The sequence below is a fragment of the Xiphias gladius genome, chromosome 23 (assembly GCF_016859285.1).
Source record: "Xiphias gladius isolate SHS-SW01 ecotype Sanya breed wild chromosome 23, ASM1685928v1, whole genome shotgun sequence".
NCBI lineage: Eukaryota > Metazoa > Chordata > Actinopteri > Istiophoriformes > Xiphiidae > Xiphias > Xiphias gladius.
Genome location: NC_053422.1, coordinates 11559997 through 11580300, shown reverse-complemented (window position 1 = coordinate 11580300; position 20304 = coordinate 11559997). Strand labels below are relative to the sequence as shown.

Sequence of the window (20304 nt, the reverse complement as noted above, 5' to 3'; positions counted from 1 at the left end):
TAAAGTCTGGGACAGTACAATCAATATTGATGAAACTCCAACATCCCTCTGCCAAGCCCAGAAGCTGTGGCAGTTAATACCCATCTGGGCAAATACAGAGTTTTTCCAGAAATATTGTGGATTTTGGAAGACGGACAAGATGACTGGAAGGCTGCCATGAGGGGGGGCTCAGATCTGACAGAATAATTATGTAATGTCAAAAAGGGAAGGGGAAAAAAAAACAGAGCCCATCGCATCTGAGTATAAATTCAGATAAACAATCCTGTTCTTCATCTGTTGTCTGTGTTAGATGTTTGCATCTAAATAACTCGTAGCACAAATAATCTGTTTGCTTTTATAACAATACCTGCTGCCGCTGTAATGTAAACACACGAGACATGCCGCGCAAGTAGTGACAAAATGTTTATTATACAATTTCATAGATCTGTTCATCACTTCATCTATGTCCCCGTGCTCAGCGCACGGTTCATTGCTGGAAAATTGCTCAAATAATCATTTAAAAAAAGGATTCAGTTCAAAAATCATGTTTCTTTTACAATCAAAACTGCAAAGATTTATACAAACAAAACCTCCATTAACGTTTTGGCCAAGCACACGTTTGTTTTTTGATTTATTTTTTTCAAAGTTATTTTATCAATGTTATTTTTCTATGATTACATCTTAATGCAGACCTGCCCTTCACTACACATTGGAATTTGCAGTTTCACTCCAAAGGTTCAGGGATCAGGTCTGAATTGATAGTCTATGGAAAGTGATAACGACATAGCAGTCAGAATCTGTGTCTTTCCCCTGGTGAGAAAAAGGTAGGAGAGTTTGTGAAGTGATGTAGTGTGTCGTATACTACTGCTGTGGACCAAATCCTCACACTCAGGTGGCAGGACACAACCAGGACTCACTCTCACTGTCCCTGATCCTGACGTTCCTTCAGAGCCAGTATTGCTTTTCGGTAAAGATCTATCAGGAGACAGGGTCATCTTTTTAAACAAACGTCTGGATTTCATCATTTTTAAGAGTCCAAAGTGTTATTGCATTTCATTGGTGGATGGAAGAAGTGGATGAGGCTCACCAAAGGTCGCAGAAAGGTCCACAGGTTGAGAGTAAGCTTCGAGCATCTCCTCTGTGTTGATCTTGTTCTTCCTTTTTACTTTAACAACTTTCTTCTTCTTCTTCTTTTCCCCTTTAGCTAGACGTATATTAAAAGAAATGTTAGATTTCCATTCTTAAACAGTCAATAAACAAAAATTAGAGGCCATTAATAACTGATTACAACCTTTCAGCGGCTTCTCGTTGTCCGGTGATTCTGGCATGTCCAGAGTCTCCTCTTTCACCTGTGTTTTGCGTTTCATTTCGCCTCTTTTGGGGGGGATCAGGGCACTGCTGGCTTTCTCTCTATGACCGGAGTTTTCTTGTTCTCCTTCATTACCGTCACCCTCGTCTTCCTCCTCCTGTTCATTTGCTTTATCTCGATCTTTTTCACCTTCCTTGGTCTTAACCGGCTTCTTCTTCTTCTTGGTCTTCAGCTTCTTTTTCAGCGTGGACTCCTGGGAAAAGACGTGAGTTTAAGTCACCGTTTATTTATTTAATGTAACAGTGCCAATAACTATTGGCACGACTGTTGGAAAGAGGGTGAGATAGAGACCCAAGTTAGGGTAAGAGGCGGGTAAGGTATAAAGCTCCAACGATTAATTAATTAGTCCATAGATAGAGAATTAATCTGTAACAATTTTCATAATTGACTGATCATATCGAGTCATTTTTTTAAGAAAAAATACTGAAATAGTCTGGATCCAGCTTCTCAAGTGTGAATATTTGCTGGTTTTATGAGTCCAATTTGATTGTGAACTGAATATCTCTGGGTTTTAGACTGAAAAACCGGTATGGACACTGTTTTCCAAGGGACTAATTGGTTACTCAAGAAAATAATCGTCGGAGTAATCCATAACAAAAATAATCATCAGTGTCAGCCCCAGTAAGAGTGAATGAATTTGTGCCAACAAGTCACCATATTAGAACACTGACAACGTGAAGACAGACATCATTTCATAACAGTGTACTATGCCTGTAGAAAAGGATGCAAGATGTTCCCCTGACCTTCTGCAGCATGTTTCGAATGGGTTGAAGCTTTCCTTCACCCTTGGTCTTTTTTCCCTTGTCTTTGGGCCGATGAACCTGTCGAAGATCTGACTTGCTGGATCGCATTCTGAGGTGAGAAGATATTTAGCATGAAAGGTCAGTGGGTAGCTCTAATTTCGTTGTGTACAAGATTGTGTTGACCTGTATAGTATTTGAGCTGTGGATTCTCTGAACATAAAGGCCTTTCTTACCGTTCCACCTTGGTTTTTTTGCGAACTTTCTCTGTTTTCCCATTCTTCTCCCTCTCCCTTGGCTCCAGAGGCCTCTTGCTGTCCTGGGTTACACGGGTACACAGCTCAGGATAATCCAGACAAACAGCACGAAGCAGCCAGCGAAGACCTCGTAGAGTCTTTCTGTCCGACCAGCGTCGCAGGTCCATTAAGGCTGAACAAGGCTCCTAACGGCAGAAAGACAGCAGTTCGTCTGCATGTCTAAAGTGTCGGTCTCCCTGCTTCTTTACAGATTTGTGCCTCTCTGGCAGGAGGTGTGGCTGCCATACATACTCTAGTTTAAGTATTTACAAGAGATTCGTTTTTGTTCAGTTTGCATTAGTGGCTTTTGGAGCATTACTCACAATATGGCACAGAGAGCGGCTCTGGTTGACCAGCTTCTCAAGAGACAGAATCTCAATCAGCTCACTTCCCAGAAAAGCGTTCATTTTGTCCTGTTTGTTTGCCAACCTAGAACAGAAAAAAGTGTCAGCAGAGGACTGAGTCAGTCGTTTCTGTATGTTTTCTCATTAGCCACCAGAGAGCACTGTTTGCACAGCAAATTATGTTAGATCAGATTTAAAATTCCGATATGAAGTTGAATATATTTACACTAATATGGGTTTTCCTGCCACTCTTGGTTGTCTCAGCAGGTCAGCCAGGACCTCCTTGACCTCCTTTATCCTCGGCCTGTCACTGGAGTCCACCACAAAGATGATCCCGTGGGCTTCTGCGGAGAGCTCCCTCCAGGCCCCTCTCGACTCCGCTGATCCTCCCACATCCAGCAGGGTGACCAGGTAGTTCTCAACTCTCAGCTCATTTCGTACGCAGCCATGGGTGGGTCCTGCTTCCACACCATGGGGGACTGAAGAAGACACATCGTAAAGTACAGGTTAGCTATCTGTCATATTTTCATTATACGCGAGGAAACCAGTGTTAAAGTTACTGTTGAATTACCTCTTAACATCCCTCTGATAGACGATGTTTTTCCTGCTTTGTCAAGACCAACCACAAGAATGGTCACTCTCCTGGGGAGAAGTATATACAGTACGGAATTTGAGTTAAAGAAGCCACATATAGCTTTTTACTTAGTGGCCACTTTATTGGGTACACCTGTACAATGTAATGCTATCCAATATAACTGTTCTGCCAGAAAGTCTACTTTTATGATGCCTATAATGTTCAGGTTTTGGTTGTTTGTTTGGTTGGTTGTTTGGTTGGTTGGTTGGTTGGTTGGTTGGTTGGTTGGTGGTCTGGGGTTTTGCAGTTGTTTTTAAATAAACAAACGTACAGTATAACAATAATAAACATTTAACAGAATTTACACATTTCTGCCAAAGTCAACAAAAACTGAACACTATGTGCTTTGTAAAGACGGATGTTATGGGAGCGCTGTTGTACTGGAATAACATTTCACTGTACAGGCGCACCTTTATAAATTGGCGACTGAGTGTAACTGACAGTTGCAAATTGTAGCAATAACCAGAAATCCTGTCCTGTTGCATCAGTGAACTGTACATGACCATACAAATACATTTAATTCCTAAATACCAAAGGATTTTTTTTTTAATTAAAAGACAAAAAAAACTATTTATTTTATTACTTTTTTTGTTTTTTTGTTTTTAGACTCTTGCATTTCAATCTGCATTTTTCAAGTATCTTAACATTTAAATTTTCACCTGATCGGCTCCTGTATTTTGGATACCCAGGTGCAGCAGTTGCTCATCAGGTTGAACATGTTTACATGAGGTGAGCAAGGTGAGCACAGAGGCCACCATCTTCTCTGGAACTGGTACCTGCAAACAGACGGTCAACCTTAGTTCGACTCACTCATACCTTACACGGCCAGTTGAGTCACCAGGGGCCATGCTTTGTGTCTGTCTCCTGTGGGCTTAGGATACTTTTACAGGTGGTTGGACATCCAGGGAGTGCTGTGACTGCCAAGTGTCTCTCTCTACCTCCTCAGAATTTAAAATAAACTGTAGTCTCGCATTCTTTAGCTGACTTTAATTTCAAAGCTTTTTCTCCACTGTTGGATTAATATTCAACCAGAACCAAAACAGAAGAAGTTCTTCTCAGCAGTCGATAATAAGGACAGTAACGATGTTGTCAGTTGTGCTACTAACATAAATATTTCCTTGGATTTTTCTCAGTAACCAGTTTTGACATTGGTCTGTATAATACAGTCTGATGATGTGTGAGCCCAGTACAAGCTTTCTTCCATGCCCAGGGATCTATGAGTAGTTCTCTCAGGTCTTATAATACACACATGGCAGGTGTATCTGCAGTAGTCGGGCCATGCGCTAAAAAAAACTGCAGATCTGTCAGTCCTTTGTCCAGTGCATCTGTTTAGGTTCTTTAATCTGCTAAAGCCAGTTTAGATTGGTCCGCTTTTACAGCGTTGTTAACGAGCTGACCTATATTTGTTTTGCTTTAGATGACAGTGAGGTAAACACCTTTTCCGCTATAGTGTAAGTAAGGATGTTTTCCATGTTTGAGATGCGTATTTTTGCACAGACATGTAAAATAGCAGCATTTTTGGACATTCATAGCATGTTAGAATAACAGTGTCAATATCAGACGTGTTTTTAAAACACAATATCACCTGTTCCCAGGACTCAATGTACAAGTTGTGTGCGCTGTGAAAGTTTGAATGTAAAAGGTTTATGTGTTTGCATCTATTAAGGAGATTTGAAAAATGATTAACGAATGCTGTTTGCTCACAATAACTGAACAGATATGGTTTTTGCAGTACAAAATATCCAGTTTTATCACTTTAAGCATTTTTTTAGTGATTCTGTTTACTAAGATTATTTGTTTTAAACCTTTTTTTTTGTAGTTTTGGTTGATATTTAGTAAGTATACATAAAAAATAAATTGATGTTAGTGATGTCAGAAAGCATAAATAAAATCAGAAACTGAAATATTAAACGCAAAGAATACCCAGTAAAGTTGCACAAAGATTTAAAGTACAATCAAAATCCCAATAAGTAGAAATAAAAGTGGCCATGAAAATTTTGTTGATTTTATACAATTAGTCTACGTGAGATTGCTTTGTGTTTATCACTAATACAAATAAAATATTTTTATCAATGTATCTGTAATAACTTATTAAAAAAAAAAAAACACATATCAGCATGCCAGTCTAAATACCCACAAACAATTAGCGAACAGTGCACATGGGTAGTAGAATGCAGGGAATCAGTGGATTAACCAAAGCATATTAATTTCAGTGGGCACTAAATGACCAATACCTGATACCAATAACTGGCTAAATTATGCCCGAAAGGTGCAAAATTTTCAAACTTTAAAAAACTAGGAGAAATTCAAGGGATACTTACAGAAGTAAGTCTATGTCCATGCATTTGTTTGGGCGCTCGTCTCTACTAACATCTTGTACCCAGCAGCTACAAAACTAATCAGGCTCACACTAAGCCTTCGGTCACCCCATGCGGGAGGTGCAACCTGGGAAATGTTGTGTCTGTATTTCAGCCAATCCCAGAGTCCTCTGAGCCAGCGGCTGATCCCATTGGATGGCGAGGTGCTTCTTTAACTAGACCAAAATGAAGGTGCATATATCTGTGCAGGTGAACTAAATGTGTCTTGTGGTGTGATCTGTGACGTGACGTGATCTCCTTTTTATCTGCTGAAGTCTGAAGGTTGTAGCATGCAGAGCGTTTGGACGGATTTAGGCGGCACAACTTTAGTCACACCTGGAGATGATGACATAATAACCATGATGATGGCCTAGTGGTGTCACACTACGATATACGTAGGATGGGTTAACAGGCATAGTTGGAACTAAGGCTTACTATAGACCTGTTTTTTCTTGCGAGGTACATTTTGATTGGATCAGGTTGTGACATGGGGATAATTTCAAAAATAATAATGTCCATGTTATTCAGCATGGGTAATAGGAAAAAAATTATTATTTCTGACCAGCCAAGCTTATACAACACATTTTATACACTAAGACATTTTAGAGTGCTCTACATAAAAGATGACTAATATGCAAACTTTCTTTTCTAAGCACTAACTATAATTATCTGACTGTAAATATAATGAATTTTAAGGTACAATAGTGGTCCGCTTTAACATTTACAACTTAATTCAATTAAAAATGAATTCAGTTCGGTTTTATTTATCCTAGTAAGGGCAATGGTATGCAGTAGCTCTCCGCTTCAATACAAAACAAAACACTTAAACCATAAGCTTAAACATTATATGTGGAACCAGGAATTGAGACCTCAATGAATATCAAAGTAATGAGGCTATTCAAAAAGCACAGCAGCATAAAAGAAGAATACTTATGAGGAACTGAGAAGATAAAAAAAGAAATAAAGAATAAAGGACCATAGAAACAATTACTTTGCACGGAGCTAGAGCGTGGCAATGTCCTACTCAGCCTCCTACCGAGGATCAACATAAAGTATTATGTAAGGTCATTAATACAGTAATTCGGTGCAACACATATTGTAATGCAGAATTAGCCACTAGGTGGCCGAGTATTCACGGGATCTACTTTCACTGCCAGAGGCTGCTGTGCATCATACAGTATAGTCTTTAAATAATAAATAGCCCCTATGTTCTAGTCCTTGACAAGCTAAGATGAATTTCCCCTTCAGATAAATCTCAGTTAACTCTATTCTGAACAGATACAGTATGTGTGTGTAGGGCTTATCTCGTTATGTCATTAAAACAATGTCCAATAGGGCTCTGCCTAGTAGACTCATCCAGGACTCTGACCACAGCCCTACGTCAGCTGACACTGACAAAAATACGCACGCACACAAACACACACACACACACAGACAGACACTCAAACACCCCCACACATGGACACACACACAGGAAAAACAGCAGCAGCTGAGGACCACACCCCCATCTGCTCCTGTTCTACACATTGCAAACATGTTTCAGAGACCCCCTGACTGCTGATTTTGCAATCGCAGTTACAGTTATACTACTGTACAGCTTCTGCCATAAAATATAAACATTGAAGGAATAGGGAAATACACTTTTGGCTGTCTTGCCTGGAGTTAGATGAGAAGAAATAATCAATTTGTCCTCCATTTGTTTTGAACTATCTTTAAAGGAAGAGATTTTTTTTTTTTTTTTAATTTTGACAGTCAAATAATAGTTAAAGAAATTTCTTAATCACAAATGGCAAAATATTGCTGTTTCAGTCCTCTCAAATATGAAAATTTCCTGCTTTTCTGTTTTATATGAGAGTAAATAGAATTTCTTTGGGTTTTGGAATGTTGGCCAAAACACGTAAGACATCTGAACACATCATTATGGTATCTGAGAAACTGGGGCGGACATTTTTCACTATTTTCTGATATTTTATAGACTAAATGATTAATCAATAATTAAAGAAATCGTTAGTTTCAGCCCTATACATGAGAAGACTCTTACCACTCTCATGTCCGTAAGCTAAATAGGAAGCTATAGCCGGGAGCGGGTTAGCTTATCTTAGCATGAAGACTGGAAACAGAGGGAAACCCCCAATCTGACCCTGACCAAAGGTAACAGAAACCTGACTATGAGCACCTTTAAAGCTCAGTGATTAAGATATTACAACTTGTTTGCTTGATCCATACAGAAACCGAAGCACGTTAACCAAGTTACTTCTTTTCGACACACTCTTGGACAGAGCCAGCCTAGCTGGTCGCCCGTGCTTCCCGGCCTTTATGCTAAGCTAAACTAGCCCGCTGCTAAGCTCGCCAGCTGCTGGCTGGTAATACTGTGCTCTGTAATGAGGTTTCCGTCCTCCACTTCCCCATGTCTCAACGGAGCACACAGCCTCGGCAGACTGAAGTCACTGACCCACGCCCCTGCCTCCTACCAAACGCATGCATTAGTAATGACAAGCCTTCTCAGGCTGCGTCGAGCCCCTTCACAATGCCAGCCTCGTGTCACTGACTTAGATGAGATCTGATCAGACAGGAAGAGGTCGGGATGTTTGGGGTGAGCTGTGTTGAAACTGTGCCACGGTTCACTGGGAAATGCAGGGGAAAATCTCCCTCTGTAGTTACATCCACTGTGGTGGAAATTAAAGCTCTTTCTGAAATGGAGTTTTCTTGTCCGGTAAAAATAGGACAGGACTTATTTAAGGTGACAGGTCATGTTGACTAGGCAACACAGAGAACCGTTTTGAAATGGAAATATTAGGTAGGCCACAAGTCTTGCAGTTATAGCCGATTGAGTGTGTGTGTTTTTTGTTTTTTTTTTACCCGCACCAGTTCATGTGGCTGCTTCACTCACAGGCCTGTAGGTCACTATAACAAGGCCCAGTCCACCCTGCTTGTGGGAGCTAAAAATGGAAGCGCAGAGAAACTGACCCCCCTCTCCTCAGCCTCTACAGCACTTCCATTTGGATAGGAACTGTGTGCAATAAAACTACAGTGTATTTTATATTCTCTAATTTCTTACTGTATCAGCAGCAGTGAGTTTGGCCACAGTAGTCCAGAGAGAGTGGTGGTGATGGTGTCCCCTTCAATTCAATTGAAAACAACACGGCCTCTGAATATACCACATATACATACCTATATATTACTATTTCCCATTAATAGTGTAGATTTCTATATATGTAATTTGTAATATTTGTAACACAGTAATCCAGATTCACCTATCAGTGCAGTTTATTTAATGGGCTTTTAATTTGGAACATTGTACCTGACACCTTCTTTTGTACTCTACAGCTGATGGAAGAAGTACTCAGATCTTTTGCTTGAGTAAAAGCACTATTTGTAATGTACTTTATTACAAGTAAAAGTCCTGCAGTCATTTTTGTACTTGAGTAGAAGCACCAATTTCCGAATAATACATATGGTATTGCTGGATTATACTTATTGCACATCACTCTGATGTTGCATCTGGTAAAGGTGGGACTGATTTGAATTATTTTATATACTGCTGTGTAGCTTAATGTACAATAATACAACAGAATTTTTTTTCAATTATATTTTGGTAATAATGTGAGCCTGCAAAATAACTAGTAACTAAAGCCGTCCAATAAATGTAGCAGAGTAAAAAGTACAATATTTCCTTCTGAAGTAAAGTACAAGTACTTCATAATGGTACTTAAGAATCGTACTTGAGTAAGTGTGCTTAGTTAAATTCCACTACTGTAGAAACTTGGAGAACTGTGGCAAGTTCTCCAAGATGCTTGGAACAACCCACCTGCCGAGTACCTTGAAAAACTGGGCAAAGGGTGGTCCCACCCAGCATTGATTTGATTTAGTTTTTTTCCCGTTTACTGCACTTTATATTGAGTTACTTGCTAGATTAATTTTTTTTTAAAACAAAAAAACTTTGAATGCGTTATTTTTGAAAGCATCTGCACTTTTCTTTTAGTGCCGCAGACTTTTCCACAGTACTGTGTGTGTGTGTGTTTGTTTGTGTGTGTGGGTGGTATATTTATAGCCTACTATCTGTGTATCTGTGAAATTACCTTTTAACCCCTAACATTTGGGCAGTGCTTGTTTAAAAGGGCAATGACTCCCACACGGGCTTTTCTATATTGGCGTAAACCCGCTCATATTGAAGCCGAGGCTTGGCACTTGACTGCGGTGTCCATTATTTCCTTCGAGGTCGTGTGTGCCGAGGCTCAGATTTCACAGCTACTTCTCTTCAGGATGAGCAGTCTTAACTTTGTCTCTTATCTCTCTTACTTTTAAAGCACCCGCCCACCTTTTCCGGTATCGCTCGGCTTCCCTCGATGACTTGACGCACCTATCGCATTGACGTTGCATTCAAGGGCTGGAAACGCGACCCGCCGAGCTGAGCGGCCGACGCCGAGAAACCCACCCTTCCCGCAGCCTGCAGCCGGACGAACCCCTTCGGGGGCCCGTTCTGGCACGGAACAACACACAGCGGAGCTCAGGGCCTCCGGTCGGCGCACGACCTCCGGGGCCGGACGATGATCGCCCGGGCGAGTTTCTGTTCCGAACTGAATGAGTGGCGAGGCTGAACTTTCCCGAGGTCGCCGTGGGCGGACGGAGCGGCGGTTTCCCCCCCTGGATTCAAACGAGCCACACAGGCTGGTGTCGCCACGTACGACGACGGTCTGCGGGACGACAAAAGGAAAGCAGCAGCACGGCCGAGCAGCAAAGTGGAACACGATGAGAGGCCGGCAATGATCGGCTTGGCGGAAAGTTGGGAGAGACGGCGCATTAAAGGAATAACTTCCCAAAAGTGATGTTTTTGGAGCGCAGTACGGCACGACGAGTTCACGTCAGCGTCACTTAGCGACACCGAAACTACTTCTCGCAGCCGCTCGGCGTGTAAGTCAGACTTAGTAAAATCATGTGCGAAGTGGCCATGGAGGAGCAGGAGCGGGAGATCTCGGACATAGACCCGCAGGAGTGCCCGTCGGTGGCGGGGAACGGGCTCATGCTGGTGGTCAACCACAGCCGGGTGCGTCCTCCCCTCAGCGTCGTGCTGGCCACCGTGCTCTACTGCGCCGAGTTCGTCACGGCCGCCGTGCTGTGCAGCATGTACCAGAAGACCGACGATGTCATCTGGATGGGCTTCACCATCGCCTTCATGCTGCTGCCCGCAGTGCTCATCCAGCTGACGCTGACGTTCATTCACAGGGACCTGGGTCGGGACCGGCCTCTGGTCCTCTTCCTGCACCTGCTGCTGCTCGGGCCTGTCATCAGGTAGGCAAAGGGGTCGTCGGGTCGGGGGGGATGGTCCCGGTTTGCAGGTTAAATGATCATTTACTACAAACGACGGTCATTTTCCAGATTCTTTTCAGACATTTGGATGAGTTTACCTTCCGCAGCAGTTTGTAATTAGATTTGTAGCAGTGGTGGAAGAAGTACTCACATCTTTTACCTAAGGAAAAGTAGCGATAACACACTGTAGAAATACTCTGTTACAAGTCCAAAATATACTTAAGTCACAAAAGTAAAAGTACTCCTTATGTAGGATGACCCATTTCAGAATAACCGAAAAAACCTACATCAAATCAGTATTTGGTGTGACCTCCCTTTGTCTTTAAAACAGCACCAGTCCTCCTCTTGCACACGGTTTTTCAAGGTGCTTGGCCGGTCGGTTGTACCGAGCATTTTGGAGAACTTGCCACAGTTCTTCTGTCTCAGTGCTTCCTGTCTCCTGGCGTGATCCCAGACTGACTCCATGTCGTTGAGGTCAGGTCTATGTGGGCGCCAGACCATCTGTTGCACTGTTGACTCCTTGTTTTTCTTGTCTCTGAAGACAGTGCTCCGTGACTCCGGTCGTGTCTTTTTTGGTTGTTTGCATGCCGCAGAATGAATTTGGGGCCAATCAGGCGCCTCCCTGATGGCATTATGTGCTGGATAAGAACCTAAACAAGTGCCTAAACCTTTTGCACTGTACTGTATATCAGACAATGAGATTATAATTATTAATGCATTAATATGCACATCACTTTAATGTTGCAGCTGGTAAAGGTGTGGCTCATTTCATTTTCGTTATATACTGCTGAGAAGCTTGTGAGTTCCTCCCCAGGGATCAATAAAGTCTTATCTTAGCCTATAATAAAACATTATAATTTATTTGTCGATTTATATTTTTTAGTTTTGTTAACATCAATCCGAGTAACTGAAGTTTCAGAGTAAAAAGTACAACATTTGCCTCCGAATTGCAGTGGAATAAAAGCAAAAAAGTTACAGAAAACTGAAATATTCAAGTTCAAGTACCTCAAGACTTATTTAAGTATAGTACTTTAAATGTACATACTTACTTTCCTGACCTGTTGATTTATAATAAATGACCGAAAACGTGCAAAAATACAAGTTATTTTCTGATCTTTCCAAAGTGACTGACTGAATTTTTGACATCTGTCCCTATAAACATTTATTATTCATGTACTGTATCTCATTGATTCATCTCTAGTAATCTGCCTGTTCTTCTTAGTGGAAACGCAGTTTACACTTTCCATCTGCAGAGCTGGGGCTACCAGTTGGCACGCTGTGTTGAGTGCATAAAAGCGCTACCGTTATCTCTGAGTGCTGACATGACACTGCAGCATTTTTATCGTTCTGGATCTGAGCTATTTCTAAAGAAAAAAAAAATGCAGGAAGCTGACTAGAGTTTAAATAATTAATCGATTTAGTTGAACAGAAAAAATAGTCTGCGACTAGTTTGAAAAATCGATTAAGCAAAAATAGCCAAATATTATCTGATTCCAGCCTGTCAAATGAGAGAAGCTGATGTTTTTCTCTATCATATATCATCCTAAACTGAATATCTTTGGGTTTTTGGACGTTTGTTCGAACAAAACAAGACATTTGAAATCATCAGCTTTTTTTTTCTTGTTCATGGTGACTTTGGTTGAACCAGTAATTTTACACAAACTGAGAATTGCAGATTTGCCAGTCATTAACTGAATCGCACTGCAAGTTGAGAGCCTGTTCACTGTGTAGAGCAACCTCCCACATTATCAGAAGTGTTGAATGGGGCTAGACATCAAAACAGGCAGCTATTCCTGCAATAATCCCCATCTTCTTTTAATTTGAAGTCTCCTTCATGATGTGGTCACATCCTCTGGATCCCAGCTGAACCCCCTGCAGTCTAGACTCTGTTTGTCAGATGACACTGCAGAGCTGGCACACGCCCCCGTACCACATCCTTCACATTTATGGCTCGTACGCCACTCAGTTGTATGACCTCATCTGAGGATTATGGCACCCAAAGGCCTTGGTGCTGCAGGCCGGTCGGGCCTGGCTGGATCAGGAGGAGTGAGGTCAGATGGAGGTGGGAGATGTTGCCGGAAAGACTTCTAGAAATAACACGGCTTGATTTATTTCTGGAAATCAAAGGAGTGGCAATGCAAATGAGATGAATCAGCACATTTTGGAAAAGTAGAAAATATGTGTACGTCTAAAGGAAAAGTCTCTGAAGTTCTCCGCTCTGCTTCAGGGAGGTGTTTGTTTTGCACACTGCCATCTCGCACCTCAGTGTCAGCTGATCTCAGCTGAGAGTCCTGCTTGACGGATCATGACTCATGCAGGAAGACGTAGACGTACACTCCCGCTTAAGACGTCTGAAGTTCAGTTCTACACTTGATACCTTCTCACTGCGGTTTGTCAACACAGCGCCTAGAGGTGCAGCTCTGAATTCGCAGCACCGGGGGCAGAGCTAACTGAAGGGTGTGTTCTTTCTACAGGGCAAGAAACTGAACCTTCTTTTCAGTTGCAGGTTACTTTGCCACAGGATGGATGCTTTGCAGGAGGAGGTCTTGCTAAAAGGGCATATACATAACTTCATTTGTGGCTCAGCTTTCGGTGCATCTGGAATAGATCAGTTGAATACATAGTTGAATACCAAGGTCGTGGTATTGGGGGTTTAAGCCACAGGTCTATAATTATTTATTAACACAGAGATAAAGCCACACGCAGGGGTAAGATAGACCCCCTGCAGCTCTGGAGTCTGTCTCATACTCAAGTGTTGCCTGAAAGCAGTATCAACATTTCAGTTTGCATGTAGTTTTCCAGATCCCCATGTGGTCTCTAGCTTAACAGTGTTGTTTTAAGAATGCATTACTGTTCATGTCACATTTTTGATATGAGGAACTCGTGGAGCGGCGGCAGTGGTGGCGGATGTTTATTGACGACAGTCTGACGTGTGACTTTTTATTTTCAAGAGGAGGGGCCAGAGGATGACGAGATCGGGGCCCGTAATCATCAAACTGCTAAAAGTATAACGTAAAAAGTCATTTTTATTCCAACTCAAAAACATAGTAATAAAAACTATCTATCAAACTTCTCTTGACCCAAAAATGTTCTTAAGTTTGTATGTTTTTGCAGAATAATCACTGAATAAAGTATAAGGATCTTTTTTTTTAAGTATGTACAATATGGCAGCTGTAGGGTCAATCCATAACTCTGATTGGTTATTCCGTCTCTATGTGATCAGTTGAGAGTTGCTCTTAAAAGAGCCTTTTACACTTTGCTGTGAGTAGGGGTAAGTCGCTTGATAAATGTCGTCTTGTACTTCTGAGAGCCAATCAGAGTCAAGGATTTGCCCTTGACTTGCCCGCTGTTCATTCATTAAAATAAAAGCCTTAATTCATGCAATTAATATCTAGCATCTGGTAGCACTTAACATGGAAAATGAACACCATCGTAATATGTTTCTAATATACAAATAGGGGTAAAATAATAGGACATTGCCTGAAATGGAAACAAAGGGGAAACTAAACTGGAGCAGCCAGGAAGCTGCTGGCAGACGATGCTAAAACGTCGAGTAACAGTCCCCACAAGAAGCCAGTGACTGAGGTTCATCAGATAAGTAGGAAGATTTACAAGCACAATGACGAGAAGCAGACATCCAGTGGAAGATGCATGGAAAGTGACTGCACTTTAAATCCATGCCAGTTTTATTTTTGTTTTTTCCATCCCTGACAGCAAACAAGAGAAAGCAAACTATCAAGGACTGTCCTGCTGGGGAGGGGGTGATCGCCTAAAAGCAAAAGCAGCTGCATCTGTCAGCTACGGTGCGCAGACTGGTTTATGATCCTGCACACGTCTCCTTCCACCTCGGAATGCTCCGCTCACGCCAGTGATATTAAAACAACCGCAACAATCTGGCTGCTTTGCAACAATATTTGCCGCGTCATCTTCTTGCAGTTGCACTGAGCTGGAACGTCTCTGATGCATGCTTTCAATGCAGCCAGGAGGCAACGTGTGGGATTGTTATTACATTATCGTTAATTCTGTTCTGTTTCTGCTCCTCCGTCTCATTTCCAGCTCTTCTTATTCCATGCTGCGCCGCTGCAAACAAATCCCCTCTGCTCCGTCTTGGCTCAGATGGGAGTTTTCCTGTATGACTAAGGGGTGTTGTAATGGCTGATCTTCTGGCTTCACAACCAAACATACCATGTGTGCTATCAAAAGGGGAACTGAAATTCACATTTTGCACAGAGAACTGCATATCAACCTTGTTTTGGTTGTGTTGGAGTCTAACAGAAGACATGCAGCCGATGTGAGAAGGACGGTCGGGTTATGTGCTGCAGGCTGGACCTTGTCTTGACTTGTTTCCTTAAGTATAAGATCCCGCTCCCAAAGCAGGGACAGAAACTGCTTAATTACTCCGCCGGCTCGGAGCCGTCTCAGCACGCAGAGCTTCTTGTTTTGCGTCTCTTAAGTGTCTGACAAACCCTCCACAGCCCGACGAGGCCGTGTTAGTGAGCGTGATGACCCTCGTGGGGTAATCCCGAGAGACCAAAACAGGATGATCTTGCTAAAGAGCTGTTGAAAGAATTTCCTGAATGCTCTGCCCGCCCATAAGTCAGAGAGTGTCAGTTGTCACAGGAGTCTTTTGACATCTTCACTCAGTTTGATTGAGACACTGTACTGCTGTTGTCACACTGAGGGAACCGATTGCATGTTTAAACTGCAAATACAGAGCAGCTGCCCATGCGTTTCCTCCATGAGACACTGCCTTGGAAGTCAGAATACTGTATTGATTCTCTTGGCTAATGCATTCATTAGTAATGCTGTTTTTTTTTTCTTCCCCTAAGTGAAATCCAGTCTGCCTCCCAGTCGCTTCACTGAATCCTAAGTGCACGCTGGCTCGCTGTGCTCGCAGAGCTCCCTGGGAAAGGTTGTCCGTAAATCGGCTTTTGGTGACTTCTCTGTTGCTCTGTTGTAAACCTTGTACAATAAAGCCGAGCGCCTGTGACTTAACAGTCTGGGAGTGAATATACTCTGAGGGCGTGTGTGTGTGAGTGTGTGTGTGCTTGTGTAGAGATAAGAGCCCCGCTCGCAAATAATAAGATTTCCCAAGCCAGCCTCTAACGTCGGGGCCAAACGCGGTTTCAGGGATCGGTGTGGAAGCTTGGCACTGTGCCGTATTTGCACTGTAAGGAAAAAGTACAGCAAGCGGCAGCTGCAGCAACAGTGTCTGAAAATATCTGTCTGCTGACGCTGCGGGGTCAGGACAGCACATAGCTGAATCGTGGGTGAGCAGATTCGTGTGGGATTTCCTGAGCCGCTACGTTTTATGTCCAAAGTTGGAGATTTCGAAGTAAAAGGATAACATTCCAGCACAGTGATGTGAGATTGAGTGTAGCTGTGGGAATCCTCAGAGAGCTGGGTTTGTGTGTTGAACGCAGATGTGCAGCGCTGTGAGCTACATTTTATCTTACATTATCTTACGTTATTCAGGGGTTTATAATGCTCTCATTTTGTTGCTGGCAGGTGCAAACCTTGCACTTCCAGTTTAGAGAGTTTCCTTGCTGCAGCTTGAGTATTTGGTTCTGAAATGATTTTAATAACTCAGGTTTTGACTGTCCCCCGTACTTGTTGAGGATTCAAACACTTTCCTCTTTGTACCTCTTGTACAGAACCTTTTTTTTCAGCTCCGAAGGTGGAAAAACCCGTCTCCCTCCTCATGAATGGTATAGATTTCCCCCCGTGTCCGCACACAGAGAGTGTTTACCTTGCAAATGTTAAAAGAACCACACCCACAGATTTTCAGTTCAATCATCCAGGCCGCAGGGAACTGTGATTTCTTTCTTCCGGCTGCCCTCTGGTGGAGCCTCATCACAGCTCTCGTGTTTGTTCAGCTGCGGTTTACAACGAAAGGTCTGTTTATGATGGACCTCTCACATGGGACAACTTTTCCGAGATCAGTGTTGTGTCCATGATAAACAAACAAACAAACATCTCATTTTCAGTTCCAAGACTGAAAACTAGATGCAACAACGAACTGCTGACATTTTACGCCTGATACTGATTCTACTTATTTGTTTGCTCTGTGGACTATGTTGCTCTTACATATTCATTATGATGATTATTTGTTGATGTTAAAGACACAATACAACCTAACATCCAGTCTTGTGTGCTGTGACTTAAAAATAGCACTGCACTGCCCTCTACCAGTGTGAAAACATCACTCCACTCTCACTCCTTCCGCTCTCGCCTCCCCAGGTGTTTCGAGGCTCTCGTGGTCTATTTCAAGGCGGGTAAAAAGGAGGAGCCTTACGTCACCATCTCCAGGAAGATCAGTCTAAAGAAAGGGGAGGGGACGCCCATGGAATGGGAGATTGGCCAGTCGGAGCGCAACCTGGCCACCCACAGGAACGCCTTCAAACGCACGGCGGTCATTCAGGCGTTTCTGGGCTCCACGCCTCAACTGACCCTCCAGCTGTACGCCACCATCCAGGAGAAATACATCCTACCTTTGAGATGTAAGGATGATCGAGTGGTTAAGGTTAAGGCTACTGAGCCATTATATGTGTATCCTTATAAAAAAATCTCCACTTGACAGTGTTACATCCTGAATTCAAGTTTTTGGCAAGCTTGAAATAGCTCTACAGCTGATTAAAATATTAAATTCTGTGAGGTTAGCTTCCTTTAAAGACACTGACTCATCCTTTTGAATGAATACTGTACAAATAAAAGTAAATGTCACTGCCAGTTTTTGCAGTGTATGTAAAAGCAGTTAAGTCGAGGTTGAAAGATTTTGAATAACCTCATATAACCTAGTTAAAACGTTTTTTTTCTCTCTGCAGTTATCAAGAAGCCAATGTGTACAGAGTTGTTTTTGTTTGTTTTTTTACTTTGTCATTATCAGATTGGAGATTTGTGGGGAGATCTGTGTCATAGTAAACTGAAACACTAGTGTAACACAGGCAGGAAGAGGTTACTTTTCTTACCTGAACTACTTTTGCTTCCCACGGTTTTACATTTGATCGTCTTACACTGAATTATGAGAGTTGAGAGTTTTTCAACTCAAGATCCTCAAAGCGAAAGTGTGTAAATTTCAAAAGGGAAAACGACACATTCTCCCTCTTACGAATAAAACAATTGAACATTCAGCGCTTTTGCTGCTACATTGTTACTTGGTCTGGTGGCTTATGTTGACAAACTTTAGATAGATATCGTTGTATGTAGGATGTTAGAGCTCAGTCGGGTCACCGGCTTCTTGTGGGACTGTTACTCGATGTTTTTAGCATTCACCTTTCACAGTAGCCACAGCTCAGCAGAATTACACAGGCCGGCTTTAGTAACGACCTGTCTTTGAATGCGCAGTGATGTGCTGCTGTTAACATTATTGACGGGTGACACGTGACTTCTGTCTGCGTTCACAGTGGCTCTGATGATCATCACCCTGATCTCCGTCGTATACGGGGCTGTGGTGTGCAGCGTTCTGGCCATCCAGATCAGATACGACGACTACAAGGTGCGGCTGCGTCCTGCAGCCTACCTGTGCATGATCCTGTGGAGGGGTTTGGAGATTGCCACCCGGATCTCCACTCTGGTTCTCTTCAGCACGGCGCTCACACACTGGGTTATCCTTGTGGGCCTGGCTAACCTGCTCTTTTTCTTCTTCCTCCCTTGGGCTGAGTTCTGGGCCAGGAAAGGCTCGCTGACGGAGAACGTGGAGAAAAACTTCTCGAAGCTGGGCACCACGGTGGTGCTGTGCATGTTCACGCTGCTCTACGCCTGCATCAACGTCTTCTGCTGGTCGGCAGTGCAGCTGGACCTCTCCCACCGAGAGCTCATCGAGAGGAAGCAGCGCTGGGGCCGCCTGGCCATCTACTACTGCGGACGCTTCGTTGAGAATTTCCTCCTCATCACGCTCTGGTACTACTTCAAGTCGGACTTCTACGAGTACGTGTGCGCCCTGCTGCTGTGCGTCCAGCTGCTGATCTGCTACAGCCTGGCTGTGCTCTTCATGCTGCTCTTCTATCAGTTCTGCCACCCCTGCAGACGCCTCTTCAAGTACAACGTGCACGACTGCCTGCACTGTGTCTGCTGTCGTATAGGGAGTCGGGGAGGGAGGGGGAGGCGAGGGAAGCCGCCGCCGCCCTCGTACTCCACTGCAGCCACCATGGTGCTGGTGCCGGAGGAGCCGCTGGAGCTGCTGGAATCGCAAAATTCCCAACCCCTCGACCTCACCGGTCAGCTGGGGGTTCGGGAGACTGCTATTGTTGAAGACATGATGGAAGCAGCCTGAGAGGGGGGCTATCTGAGGATTTATGTTAACAGAGCTGAAGTTCTCTAATGTAGAAATGCATCCTGGGAATAGCGAGGCGTGACGCTGGCGATGTAGGGGGCACGAGGCCTCAAGCAGTTTTACAAAAACCAGGATGATTTTGTTTTTTGCGAGTAGGCAAGGTGATTTGTTACAGAACAAACTTTTGACTTTTCTCTTCAGTGCACAAAGCTTGACCCGTTCATGGTTCTGAGAGGGATTTAGGTTAACTCCCGATGTCTTTAGGGCACCGCGGGGCCCTGGTTTTACCAAAGAATGTCACACGTCCAGATATGCAGTGATGCACAAAGGCTGCCTTGAGAGAGGAGCAGGGGGTCGGGTACAGGACTGAGCCAGGTGTGTGGGGAAACGTGCCAGGTGTGTCCGAAGTGCCCGAAAGACCGACCGGGACGCACCCAGTTTACCTCCTCTTGGAGGTTTTCACACCATGAAAGGCCCCTTTTGCACAGGTTTGCATCTGCACTATACAGACAAGAAATATATAAATAAATAAATAAATAAATAAATAAAACCGAGGGAGGACAAGAACAGGTTACAAGAAGAATTTATCTTCCTCATTCCAACTGTATAAACCTGCTGTGATGAATGCCGTGTGTTGTTCATTGTCCGGTCTGGTTGCCTTGACTTGAAAAAAAAAAAACGGAAACAGGTTTTAGTTTTATAAATAGCCACGAAAAGTGAATTATTCAGTTGAAATACTTACAAAAACCTTTAGGTAATATCAGGCATGTGTCCTTTAATAATAATAATAATAAAAGGCTCTACATAACTGAAGTGCTTTCACATTTTGCTTATTTTTAATGTTTTGTCACTGTTCGTTCAGTGCCTTGACTCCTGCTGTATTACTTGAAACTCCAATAAAAATAATCTGATGTGCAAACACCCATTCTTGCCTTTCCTTCATATAGAAATAACACATGGCTCCCACACGTCCAATAAAACGTTATTTCTCCCATTAAACCTGGTT

General features: G+C 43.1%; 2 protein-coding genes across 4 annotated transcripts; one reads left to right on the top strand and one right to left on the bottom strand.

Annotated features, from left to right (window-relative positions):
• Window positions 1–443: 443 nt before the first annotated feature.
• Window positions 444–10115, bottom strand: arl13a (ADP-ribosylation factor-like 13A). 3 transcript variants are annotated; one of them, XM_040120498.1, is made up of 10 exons: window positions 10038–10115; window positions 4022–4138; window positions 3300–3370; window positions 2955–3207; window positions 2708–2813; window positions 2325–2530; window positions 2092–2200; window positions 1271–1541; window positions 1067–1183; window positions 444–954 (listed from the first exon to the last, which is right to left on the bottom strand). In XM_040120498.1, exons 1-10 carry the CDS (start codon window positions 10097–10099, stop codon window positions 899–901), a joined length of 1368 nt encoding a protein of 455 aa, XP_039976432.1. In that variant the 5' UTR covers window positions 10100–10115; the 3' UTR covers window positions 444–898. The 3 variants fall into 3 exon arrangements, with proteins under 3 accessions (XP_039976432.1, XP_039976434.1, XP_039976433.1); XM_040120500.1 differs by lacking the exon at window positions 10038–10115 and adding an exon at window positions 9799–9908; XM_040120499.1 differs by lacking the exon at window positions 10038–10115 and adding an exon at window positions 5684–5710.
• On the top strand, window positions 10093–20219 carry xkrx (XK related X-linked). The gene is made up of 3 exons (XM_040120497.1): window positions 10093–11008; window positions 17267–17526; window positions 18430–20219. The coding sequence occupies exons 1-3, from the start codon at window positions 10653–10655 to the stop codon at window positions 19296–19298; spliced, it is 1485 nt and encodes a 494-aa protein (XP_039976431.1). The 5' UTR covers window positions 10093–10652; the 3' UTR covers window positions 19299–20219.
• Window positions 20220–20304: the final 85 nt, after the last annotated feature.

What these genes read in the sequence shown, in the direction of transcription:
- xkrx (XM_040120497.1), top strand. Translation starts at nt 10,653, where the DNA reads ATGTGCGAAGTGGCCATGGAGGAGCAGGAGCGGGAGATCTCGGACATA. An exon ending in CTGCTCGGGCCTGTCATCAG is followed by an intron (nt 11,009 to 17,266) that starts GTAGGCAAAGGG and finishes TCGCCTCCCCAG; the next exon opens with GTGTTTCGAGGCTCTCGTGG. An exon ending in ATACATCCTACCTTTGAGAT is followed by an intron (nt 17,527 to 18,429) that starts GTAAGGATGATC and finishes CTGCGTTCACAG; the next exon opens with TGGCTCTGATGATCATCACC.
- arl13a (XM_040120498.1), bottom strand. Translation starts at nt 10,099, where the DNA reads ATGCAACGTCAATGCGATAGGTGCGTCAAGTCATCGAGGGAAGCCGAG. An exon ending in GCCGAGCGATACCGGAAAAG is followed by an intron (nt 4,139 to 10,037) that starts GTGGGCGGGTGC and finishes GTCTGTTTGCAG; the next exon opens with GTACCAGTTCCAGAGAAGAT. An exon ending in GGACCTTTCTGCGACCTTTG is followed by an intron (nt 955 to 1,066) that starts GTGAGCCTCATC and finishes GTCTCCTGATAG; the next exon opens with ATCTTTACCGAAAAGCAATA.